This window comes from Pleurodeles waltl, chromosome 5 (genome assembly GCF_031143425.1).
Source record: "Pleurodeles waltl isolate 20211129_DDA chromosome 5, aPleWal1.hap1.20221129, whole genome shotgun sequence".
Taxonomy (NCBI): domain Eukaryota; kingdom Metazoa; phylum Chordata; class Amphibia; order Caudata; family Salamandridae; genus Pleurodeles; species Pleurodeles waltl.
The window spans coordinates 578,951,194-578,964,204 of record NC_090444.1 but is presented as its reverse complement, the minus strand read 5'-3'; the positions used below and the strand labels follow the sequence as shown (position 1 = coordinate 578,964,204).

General features: G+C 39.6%; 1 protein-coding gene across 1 annotated transcript in view; it reads right to left on the bottom strand.

Annotated features, from left to right (window-relative positions):
* The window catches only part of RYR2 (ryanodine receptor 2), a 2,714,825-nt gene that overhangs the window by 1,479,379 nt on the left and 1,222,435 nt on the right, over positions 1 to 13,011 (bottom strand). Inside the window, exon 22 of the mRNA XM_069234403.1 lies at positions 9,652 to 9,756. Coding sequence (XP_069090504.1) covers positions 9,652 to 9,756 — 105 coding nt within the window. The remainder of the gene's footprint in view (positions 1 to 9,651; positions 9,757 to 13,011) is intronic.

The following is a 13,011-nucleotide window of genomic DNA, read 5'->3' as shown; positions in this document are numbered from 1 at the left end:
GCCCTCCTTTGACACAGCGCTGAGCACCAAGACATAGTGAGCATCTCCCAGGCAGAAAAAGCCAACTTTGCCTTTTTGACCATCGTCTGTAATGTGACAACATGGCATATTGGGGCGCACTTGATGATATTTAAACATCACCGCAGTTGAGTTGGCATATTGGGCACCATATTTACTTAACAAATACCTGAGTATCATTAGCCACACCTCAAAATAATTGAACCACACTCTGATATATGTTAAATACACCCTGGCGTATGAAGACAGCAACAATAACACAATTTCATTTTTTTTTTAAATTGGTGACACGTACGCTGTCTCAGGAGCGTAGCTTCTGGGGGGAGTGTTTGGGGTGTTACACCCCCCTAATTAATCCAGTTTCAGGCAAATGGTTGGGCAGGTCTGGCTTTAGCGCTGGTGGCACATGGTGCAGCAATCTTTTTTGACACCTCCCACCCCATGACCACCTCCTCGGATTCCTTCACTACCACTGGCAAAAGTGTCCTTCATCTCTCCATATCTCCTCTCACATACATTTAATTTGTTTTAAAGCTCTTGTAAAGGCTGGCTTTGCTAATCCACATAAAATAAAGTTATGTTCTTTGCATCTGGCAAATTAACCTTGTGCGCTACTTTATGGTGTTAGAGTGTGAAAATTACGAATAAAAATTGCGTGAGTAACTGAAAGAAAAACATGCGTTTAAATGTGCATGGCTGAAATTAAAATGAGGCCTACACTGATAATTGACACAGATATTTCGCAAATGAAAACAAATCACTGTCTAATTAAATATATTTTGTTTTACTGAGAGTAATGAAAAGTAATAATTACATGTTCAGAAACAAAATAGTTTGAGTTTTATGACATTTTGTACACTGCACATTTTACTGCCTGTTTGAAAAGGCCTATGTTAAGCTAATTCAGATTGAAATAAATGAGATGCTTAGAAAATGCTGTTCTTGTGATGTATATTTTGATTTATTTAGTTCCTGTTAGATAGTGTTCCACAGAAAACACTGGCTTTCAGTGGTCATATGTAGTTTGAACCATTTTATTTCTGAAAATGGAAACTGGTGATGGCAGTGAAAGAGGCTGAACCAATGAGGGAGAAAAGAAATGCAACACAAAGAAACGTGGTTTAGATTTAATTGGTTTAAGCGGCACAATCATTGATGCAGGAAATTATCCACAGCACCAGGGAATCTATCCTCAGCAACAGGGACACGTTGCTTCAGAATCAAGCAAGAGGTAGAGGTTGTGGTGGAAATGGAGGTGGTATTTGCGTCGATTCAAATATGACGGTCAATTCAGGTGATATGCAGGCAATGAAAAGGATGTTACCTTGTCACAGTTGCGGTTTTTGGAGCATTGGAAGCATGAGTGTCCAATGTTGGTACAGAAGACATGGTTACTCTGATGATTGAAAACAATCAGTTTCAAAATTTAAGAGGTACGAGAATGAGGGGTCCTAATTTGAATGTCCAAAATAATCATATGCAGATTCCTCAGTAAATGCAAAGTTTTCAACCAATGCAGCAAATACAAATGCCACGTTTTCAGGTGCCACAGTCACAGTTAATTCAGGCTCAGGTAAAAATGGTACCAAAGCAACAAATGCAAATACCCCAAGCTCCAATGATGCAACAGCAGATGATGCTTCCTCAGCAGAACACAGGTCAAAAGTTAAATCACAGTAATCATATAGTTCAACAGTTCACACTTCACAGTGAGGATGAATTGAATGATGTAGTGATGAGTGATGCGATGATGGGTGAGAGTGAACATTTGGATGAAGAAGAATGCATGTTAGCAGCTTCGTTAGAAACGGATCAAGAGGGTCCTTATGTAAATGGAAAGCTAATGGGTCATGATGCCTCTTTCCTGGTTGATACCGGAGGTACACGCTCTACAGGGAAAACAGCAGAAGTTCCTAATGTGCCACTTTCCGGGAAAATAATCCAGATTGTAGGAGTTGTGAATCAGTTTCTGACAAGCCCAATTACTGAACCAGTCCCTGTTAAAATTGGAAACTTTGAAGCACTACACAAATTTGTAGTTTGCAACTTGAGTTCAGTTTCCTTGTTAGTAAGAGATCTATTGTGCAAAACAAAATGTTCGATTACCTGTTCAAATGATGAAATTGCTATTCAGACGAATAGTGATGATGATGATGATTCAGCTATGCAAACTGAATGTGATTCAGTGAATAAAGAGTTTCCACTGATTAGTTTCTATACTGCTTTCACAGTAAAAGACCTGCTAACTGATTTACAGGATACATTTAATTTAAAAGTTTGGGATTTTTCTGGAATAGATATTGGTCCGGTCAAAGGAGTAGAACCAGTTGAAGTCACAGTCAAACCTAATGTTGTTTTTCCACAGATACCGCAATATCACATGGCGCCAGATACAATTGAAGGAGTCATTCCTGTAATTAAAGATTTTGTGAAGCAGAGAGTTCTAAAAAAAGTGCTGAACAGTCCAGGTAATCCTAATTTGCAAACTATTCCTCCAGTTACACAAAGAGATGTCAGGATGTTGGTTGCTTTTGATGATGCTCGTATGAAATATTTTACTGAGTTGAGAGAGAGTTTGTGCAGAGCACCAGCTTTGAGAATGCCTGACTACACAAAACCATCTATATTGTTTTGTAATGAGAAAGATTTATGCACTTTTTCAGTCCTCACACAGGTACATGGTGGCATACAACACTCGTAGCATATTTTTCTGCTACTTTGGATCCAGACGCAGCAGCTTTACCTGACTGTTTGACAGCTGTGGCAGCGGTTGGTACTTCTATATCACCATGTAAAGTTATTGTGATGGGACATCCATTAACTGTTTCGGTCCCTCACTCGGTTGAAGTCTTTCTTTCCAGGACTAAAACCCAGTATTTAACAAATGCAAGGCTTACTAAGTATGAGCTGATAATATTGGGCTCTCCAAATGTTACATTGAAAAGATGTACAGTACTTAACCCAGCAACCTTACACCCAGTTGACAATGTTGAAAATGAGAATCAGAAAGAAGTTGAACATGACTGTCTGGAAATTACTGAATTGTGTACAAAACCCAGACCTAAAGATACCCCCTGCTAAAAGACAATGATGAAATTATTTTTGTTGATGGTTCCTGGTTAAGAGATAATGTGGGGACATTGAAAGCTGGCTATGCTGTGTGCACACTTTCTGGGATACTCAAAGCTTCATGGCTTCAAAGAGTATTTTCTGCCCAAGTTCCTCAATTAGTTGCCCTTACTAGAGCCTGTTGTAGTATCGCACAACTTAAAGTTACAATTCTTATGGATAGCCAGTATGGATTTGGAATTGTCCATTACTTTGGCCAGTTGTGGTCACAGAGAGGTTTCATGACCTCTTCTGGTACACGAATTAGAAATGGTGATAGATTTCATGATTTGTTACAAGCCCTACAATTACCTGAGAAGATTGCTGTGATCAAATGCAATGCACATATGAAATCAAATGATTTTGTTTCAAAAGGAAATGTTTATGCACATCAGGTTGCTAAATATTGCACCTTGAATTGTATTTCAATTAATTAAGTACGTCAGAACTTTGAAAATGATTAAACAAATGCAAATTATTAGTTAACTGCAATTGATATGTGCGATGAAATTAAATCTGTCCAAGAAAATGTGTCTGATGAAGAGAAGAAAGAATGGATCATATTAAAATGTGTTCAAAGAGATGGAGATGATCTTTGGGTCTCAATTGAAGGATAGGTAGTTTTGCCAAACTGTCAACAGACCCAAATGGCGAGACACTATCATGGTCAAGCACATATTGGCAGAGATACAATGATTTGAACTTTTAAAAAGTTTTGGTTTAATCCGAAGTTTAGACTGGTTGCCGAAGCAATTATTCACAGATGTGTCATATGCCAACAAAATAATGTGAGAAAAAGAACAGTTGTCAATTTGAGTCACAATGGAAGAGCAGAAGGGCCATTTAACAGAATGCTAATGGATTTCATTGAGATGCCTGTGTGTGGTGGTTTGAGATTTGTGTAGGTAATGTTTGTATTTTTGGTCACTGATTGAAGCTTACCTTGCACGTAGAAATGATAGTCTCACAGTAACAAAGCTTTTGCTTAGAGAACTGATAGCAAGGTTCGGATTTCCAGCCTCTTTAGAATCACCTAAATGAAGCCACTTCAGTAACGAAGTGATCAAATTACTATGTTCAGCCTTAAACATTGAGAAGAAGTTGCACTGTGGTTATTGGCCTGAAGCATCTGGATTGGAAGAGCAAATGAATGGTACACTGAAAGTACGACGTGCAAAGATGTGTGCATCTACAAATCTGAAATGGCCAGATGCATTGCCTTTGGTTTTGATGAGCATGAGAAACACACCAGATAGGAAGACATGACTGTCTCCCCATGAAAGCCTCATGGGTAGAGCAATGAGGTTGCCAGCTGTTCCTGCAAAGGCTCTTGTGACTATAACAGATGATATGGTGGTGGATTACTGCAAGAATCTAGCTGATTTGCTTTGCTCTTTCTCTCATCAGGTGGAAGCGATAAGCTTGCAACCATTCCAGGACCAGAGTCACAGTCTGTGAGCTGACAACTGGGTGGTGGTCAAGAAGCACGTGAGAATAACTTGTCTGGAACATAGGTGGAAGGGTCCGTATCAAGTCGTACTTGTGACTACGACTGCTGTGAAGTGCATTGGGATTCCAAACTGGATTCATGCCAGCCACACAATGAAAGTGCCTATCCACAAGAAGATGAAAATTAGTTTTTGAGAGTACCAACAACTATTGAGCAGTCTCAAGAAGCAAGAAGAGAGACTGTGGAAACAGAAACAGAGACAATACAAACTGGTGAAGATCCAGGTACACCTCTAAGAGATGAAATAGAGGTTCCTGAAGTTGCTCAAGTTAGGTCAGAGGAGAACTCTCCCAGAAGCAGACAAGTGGGAAGATCAGTTGAAATGAATTACGCTTCCTGAAGAAGCAGCTGATGAGGGAGTTGAGTTGGATCAAAGTCATACAGAATGATTCCTCCTGAATTGGCAAATGGTGCAGGTGCATCAAGTCAAAGGGAAAATCCTGCTGAAGCAAGAAGAGCTATAAGTCCAGTTTTGCAAAAGACACAGATGAACATCTGAGTGAAGGAGAAATAAGTGCAAATTGAAAATCGAAAAGAAAAAGAGTTGCAAGTCGAAGATACTCTGGTCCTGAATGGGCCTACTGTGCAGCGGATGAGTGGCAACGAGAAATGTTGTCTTTTTTTTTTATCTTGAATTTCAAGATCAAGATTTTTAAACTTTAGTTTGTTTTTAATTGAAATTTGAAACCAAAGTGTCAGCTGAACAAGAAGAACATTACATGCTACAAGTGCAAATCAAAATTGTTCTTTAATAGACTATGATATACTGAAAGAAACTTGAAACCGATTTTTGACAAACTGAATTGATTTTGACAAGCTGCTAAATCAGTTTTTGTCAACAATTCTGAAGAAGAGTCCAAAAGCTGTAAATAACTACAAACAAAATTATTTTTGTTTTTGATTTTTGGCTGCAGAGTTAAATATTTTTTCTTTTCTTCTACTTTCTGATTCTTTACAGGATGGAAAATGATCACAATAGAGTGAAAACTAATAGGTACTGCAAGTGTATGTGTATTGCTATAGGAATTGTATGTGTGCTACTGTGTTTGTTGTTGATTGTGATCCTAAGTATTCATCACACACCTGAAAATAGTTATATTAGTTCTGTAGAGACTACTACACTTTCAAAGTTAGAAAAAGCTTAATAGGGATGAGAGAAACTTACATTTAGACCACTTACACGGAGATCTTTCTTCTAATGTTTTCTATTCCTTGTTGTATGAATGTGTTAAGACGATGAATGTGAGAGTGTTATGTTTGTACGCAAATCCCTTCATCAGTGCAAGAAGGAGTAACATACCATAGTTTGCCACTAACATATGGAATTAGTTGTAGTCTTCTACTAACAAGGCTTTGTAAACAGGAATACATTCAGTATTTCTACTCTAATCTAGATGTAGTTTTTTCTTTTGTTACGATTAATCAGCATTTGAGTAACACTGCCAAAAAAGAAACATTGACATTGTGGTAGGTTTCTTTGAGCCTACACTAACATTTGGGACAGCCTGTGCACATCGTAACAACCTTACATGCTTGCATTCACCAGTAGAAAAGTCCTTTTTAGATCAAACGGATGACAGGAGAAAAGCTTTGAAGGAGAAAATAGAGAAAGGTTTATTGAAAAGGACATATAAAAATTACTATGAATCTAGTGAAACTAAAACCCAAGGGAAGTTACTTTAGATGTGCAATATGTAGAAAAGCTTTGCATTTATAGACCACAATCTATATTTGACACTAATTTTGTTGGAACGAGTGAATGCAGACATGTATTTCTTTTTAAGTATTCATGGTACTTTATGCTAAATGGCCAGGACCCTGTTATTCCTGGAGTGTATTACATATGTGGAAAGAATGCTTATAACTGTCTCCCAAGGGGATGGTATAAGAATTGCTATTTGAGAATTAAAAGTATTTTATCTTTAACTAACTGAGAGTAATGAAAAATAATAATGACATTCAAAAAATAATTAATTTGAGTTTTATGAAATGTTGTACATTGCACATTTTACAGCATGTTTGAAAAGGCCTATGTTAAGCTAATTCAGAATGAAATAAATGAGATCCTTAGAAAATGCTGATGGCAGTGGAAAGTTTTCTGTTCTTTCTGAAACATCATGTGTGATGATCTAATGTTTGAGAGAAATGTTCTTGTGCTGTATATTTTGATACATTTATGTAGTTCCTGATAGATAGTTCCACAGAAAACAATGGCTTTCAGAAGTCTTATGTAGTTTGAAACATTTTACTTCTGCAAACGGAAACTGGTGATGGCAGTGAAAGAAGCTGAACCAATGAGGGAGAAAAGAACACAAGAAATGCAACATGAAGAAATGTGCTTTAGTTCTAATTGGTTCTATCCAAAACCATCTACTGCCTACAGTCTAAACCAATGGTATAGTGGTTAGTTACTTTCTGGGATTTTAATATTGTGATGTTAGCTCAGACGTGGGGGAGTTTTTGCTTTGTCCATTGCTGTGTTCAGATGTGCTTTTATTTCTGTTAGTGAAATAATGTGCCATGTGCCACTGACTAAGGCCAAATATTACTGAACTGCTCCCATATATGTCACTGTCCACTGAAGGTGATCAGAAGATGCTTCACTAAAGACGACTTCGCTGCCTTCTGAACCCATTAAGGAGATGTATAACATAGATTGTGCATTTGTCTTTCTTGCAGGTTTGAAATTTTTCTCTTCTAGAAACCCAACCGCTATTTTTGACAGCGCCATAGATAGATGTTTTCCAAATTAGTTTCTGTTTTCTTTTCTTTTTTGCATTAAGTCCAACACACTTAATCTAATTAGGGTAATATTTAGAATGTAACATTCTGAATTTGGCTGTGCAAAATAACTGATTGTCAATAATACAGCTGGGGTAACTCAATGTATTCAGTCTCCACTGTGCATCTGATATTGCTGTTATTCTGTATGGTGATTCTTGAGTGCCTAATGATTCAGATTCTGTCAAAGCTGAGATTCTTTAGAAGGTTTGGTCAACCTGTGTTATTCATGTACTATTACAATCCAGTTTTGCCCTTGGTTTACGTGATCTTTGCAATGTTAATCTAAAGGGCAATACATGTTTGAACTTTACTAAACTGGTGTGGTGATTCATGGCCAAATGGGTCATGGTGTGTTTAAATTACTGACTCTAATGTTGATTAATGATGGTATTGTTTTGTTCTGTTTATTGTTGACTTTGTTTTGTTCAGAGCCAAACACTCACACCTATCGGAGTCCAAAGGTTAATTCAACCTCATGAGGGTAGATGCTTGGTTACCCTTACGTGTCTCCTTATAAAATTCATTATCAAAACAAATATAAGGTAGAACGCGCCCACAATGGTGAGTCAAAACTGCCACTGGACAAAACGCTGATCTCTCGCTCTATGGCAAGAACATTAATCACAAGAGTTATCTTGATTTTTTAAATGCTTCCTGAAGGCGGGACACACAAGGAACTTTTCAGCAGGTGCTTTTAATTCACAAGTTTCGTAAGTTATGGCTAAACACAGTGTCCCCCGGAGAGGGAGAGTGTTTTATGTGCCTTCAGTTGGGCATGGTGACGTGTCTGTTGGATTTCACCAGGAATTTTGACATACACACAGACAAAAGGCACATACATACACTCTCCCTCTCTGTTTTTAAAGTCTTAAATGTTGGTTACTTTACAAAATAGTGTGTTGTCCCTCAATTAGTGCCCCTACCAATCTGCATTCCTGTCCCTTTCCACTGCCCCTTATGCCCCTCTCATATGCCCTGCTTGTCGTATAATGTATTTTAACATTATATGCCTGAGTGATTATTGGAAAGCTCACACCCTCCCTATCTCACCGACCAAGCTAATCCACTGCTGTGGCTATTAACCGATACAGGAACACCAATGGACATTATGGGACATTAAATTATTTAAAGTGGTTATTCCTCTCAGCATAAGAATTCCGATGGCTATTTTCTCAAAGGGCGATACACCTTATCAGATAGGCACCTCTACACCTGAGGCTAAAATATTTGCCTGCTGCACATCAAACTGTTCACACCAGGAATAATATTTCATATAGCCACATACATGAGTTACCAACTAGTAAAAAAATATATTTCTTATATAAAAAATGAAGTTTTTTTAACAATCATTATTTATTTTCTGTACTTTTTAAATAATAATTGTTTCGCACAGGACTGTCCAAACACTGTCATTAAACATATGGTCAGTACATTACCATGGCCTCTTGGTACTTGATGCTAACAACTAAAACAGCACGGAAATATTTTAGCCACTATGAGGATCAAAATCGTGGCATCTCTATAAAACAAAAAAAGTAGGGATTACATGTATTAAACACAATTTTGGTCATATTTACTGCTACCCTTTCTTATTTTACAGTTTAGCAGAATAATCATGTGAACTCTATGGACCCAATTCACAGCGAGATTACACGTGTAAGGCTGATGTACAAATGCAAATTGCTTAATTTATGAGTGCAAGGTATTCACAAAAAGGTCAGAAATGTACTTCTGCCAGCAACAGGAGCAAATCCCATTCCTGGCTCAGAAAGGAAAACGAAAACCCCTAGAATTAGTGGGGCTGTAAGGAAGGGGTACCATACACGGAAAATATATTTTACCATCAAGAAAAAAATATAACATTGCACAACATTGCACAACAGTGGTGGTGTTTCAGCAGGCATACTGTTACAATTCAGCTTACAATTCCACAGGTCGAAATCTCTAGACAGTGGTGAAAAAAGGAACTCTCAAATCTTTTTCAGGAGTGCGACTGGAAATGTGTGACTTGTTTACAGACATTTTATGATTTCTGGAAAGGACAATATCTGCATCCCTGCAAGAGAATCAATCTGCAGATGCAGATTTACAAATTCCTTTCTGAATAGACCTGTATATCACTGAGTTGTAAGACTAACACTTGGAATTAGGTTGAAGGCAACACTTTGCTGGAAAACATGTTTTATTGAAAATCCAGACAGAAATGGAAGTTACAAATATAAATTACTTACCGGACCATACTGCCAGCCAAGCTCAATTTTGTTCATGACCCACAGCTCATGTATATTCTCTGCTAGCTTTTCTCGGATTCTTTCTAAGTGAGGAGGCAACACAATCTGCAAATGAGAAATGTTAAAACACTGAATACATTCTCTTTCCCAAGTGCACTGTTAAGCTGCAAGAGCAGAGGAAAGTGTTGACGAGTCAACTATAGGTTACACAGAGAAGGCACAGTAAATAGCAGTACACTCACTTCCCTCTCATGATAACTGATGAGTGAAGACTTGGTATCAGTGTAAAATTGCATTTATTGTTGTGTGAGTTATTTTTGCTCAATTACATATCCATATTACGGAAGCCACTGAAAGAATGTAAGGTGTTTCAAATGATATCGTCTGTGACTGGGAAGGCTACAATCCTCTCACTCTTAGCAGCAATTGGCTAATAACTTCCTCTATCCATGGCAATACCCACCAAACACTTCATACACATAAACAAAGTCAATTTCCTGAAAAATATCTCTGGAACTCCATCATCATTAATTCATTCATCAAACTATTTCTCTGAAAAATGATATTAAATTAACCCACTGTCTCTTTCTAGATGCAGAAATGTATCTTGTAGCCATTTCAAAGATCTAGCTTTGTGAGACACTGTGTCCTTTCATGAATCCCTTCATCCTTGATGGACACTCATTTGTCACCTAGAACTGGTCCCCAGGAGACAGGGGTGGATTTGCATTATGGCCTCAGGAACTTTTTCATACTCTGTTCTAGCCTTCTCATATGTCTAATACAAAAATGCTTCCTAATATCCATGATAATTGTGTATAGAATTACCGGAAACGTACTGTTCTCCTTCCTTTAGACCCAACCATGATGGGTGGTGAACGTTTGACTTATTAGCTGTATGTGTTTGGCATCCCTATCAAATAATTTACTTTTAGGTGAGATCATAATTTGTAGGGTGCATCCCATCAATCTGCTTCTTGTGTTGCACATCAATCTTCCTCTAGCTGTGCTGAAAGTTAACAGGGGTACAACTTGGGATTAATGACGTCATGTTCATTCTCTTTTCTTTAAGGGCAATATCTAGGAGTTGATTTAGATTTGTACTATTGAATACTGGCACCAACAATATCATGGCATTCTAATATTGCGGACAGAATATTGAGGGACAAAACACTGAGAGGTAAGTATAGATTTAATATTGCTAGCTCCACATTTACACACCTTGAAGATATATGTATTGCATAGGCACTGACATGTGGAGTTAGGTATAGAACATCTAGGCTTACCTGTCAATATTACATTTTTATATTCTGTCCTCAATATTCTTACCCACCAATAATGTTGAATCAATATTCACGGGGCGTCCAGACTTAGGGTAAATATGCAACTGATCAATTCTCCCCTCATATTTTTACCTGACCAACATCTGGAAGAACAAATATCTTTTCTTTGGAAAATCTATCATCCTGCAGGATTTCATTCAGTGGAAATACCATCTGCAGACAGATTCTGGGACTCAGGATTTGCCATTTCTGATCACAGATGCCACCCTTTGTGTGTGTAAATGTAACTTACATAGTGCATGTAGATTGTTGGATTGTTGTGAATTTCCCCCCTAACCAGGTCTCAACGTCTGCCGTTTTAGTAGATTGATGTTAATCTCAAATTCTATGCAGCTGTACCAAATTGATAGCTCACACCACCAGATCTGTAATTATGGTCTGATGGTTTGTTTTAGGGTTGGATTATTTGCCCCATATAAATGCATTGTTATTTTAGGGTGTGCTGTTTTTTTGCACAAGGATTTGTTTTGCCCATTCCACAGACATTTATCACCAGAAACTTTAAAAAAATCCATTTACACAAAGTTGGACCGCTTGAGAGTTCATTTACCAACCTCACTGGCCAGGCCAGACTGGCCAAACCAGGCATCGGGTGATTCCCAGAAGGCTGGATAGGTGTGGGGAGGTGGATTATGCCTCAGCTGCAGAGCTCAGTGTCTTGCAAATTGTTATGGGTTTAAAAGCACCTGCTGCAGAGTTCCTTTCAGATCCAGCAGTTTTCAGGCAACAAACAAAATGACAAGATAATGTTGGTGATTAATGTTCCTGCTGGAGAGGGATGGGAGTTTTGACTAGTGGCAGTTTTCACTCATCTAAAATAGCGCACAGGGTTGCCATGCCTGTTGCAAAGAACGTGTACTATGCAGATCACAGAACTGTATTTGATGTGGTTACTACTTTTGTCATAGAGATCATTTTGTTAATTGAGTTCGTAAACTACAACCATAATATAGCAAAGTGAGCTATAAACTGCCATCAAACAGCTGCATGGCCAAGGGAGCCCAAATGGAGGACGCATAATCTCGCTGCTCCGCAACGCCCTGCAAAATCCTGCGAATTGTGGCAGTCGCAGTGGACGATCAGCACTGTTGTGGCTTGAGTACTACCAAAATGCCCCCTCGCCACTTTTCTGGTACCGTCTTGCACTGTTAGAGGTGGTGCGATGACGGGGTGGAGGGCGGCATGAGTTAGGGCCTCCGTGGCCTGAGATGATGGGTAACTGGCGGCAGCAAAGAAGGCGTGGCCCAGTTGAACTGGGCTGGAAAGAGCAGAAGGACCGAGAGAGCGGAGGAGGAATGGGAGGCCCAATGACTGGGGAACTGGACCCGATGCTGCGCAGAGGCAGCAGAGTGAGCAGTGAGGCGACGCCTGCACTGAGGCAGCAGAGGCCTATAGAGGAGGGCAAACCGGCATGTTGATAGTTGTTGTCAACACTTGGGAGTGGAGGTGTGCTCCCGACCCACAGGGACCCACCCACTGGATCCAGGCGATGGCCGTGAGTGCAGAGCTGTGAGTTGCGGGGCTATGTAATACTGCTGTAAGTGGCGCGTGGCGGAGGCCAACTGGGCAGGCTGGATGGACCACTGGAGCGACTGTGAAAGCAGAGTTGGGCTTCACTGCCCCCACAGAAGGAGGGATGAACTGAATGGGATGACGGGGAAACGTAGATCCCCAATCTCAAGCCACGGACCACTGCTGCATGGAGTGCATGCCCTGCTGAGACCCTGGCACCTTCACGCTACTTCACTGGTGCAGGTGGCCACATGCGGAAACTGACTGTGTCCATGGGGGACGTAACAGATAGTGGCTCCCTCGTGGGGCTCTGGCGGCTTGCTGGCATGAGACGATGCCTGCTCAACCTTGGTATATGCCCTTGGTCGTGGCAGGACTAAGTACTTGGGAAGAGAGGCGCCGTACTACCCCACTACAAGAGGCACTGAAAACTTTGGTGGACCCAAGAGGGGTGAGTACGTGGAGCTGGCATTAGACTGTAACCTTTGATCACTGTGGGATGGCG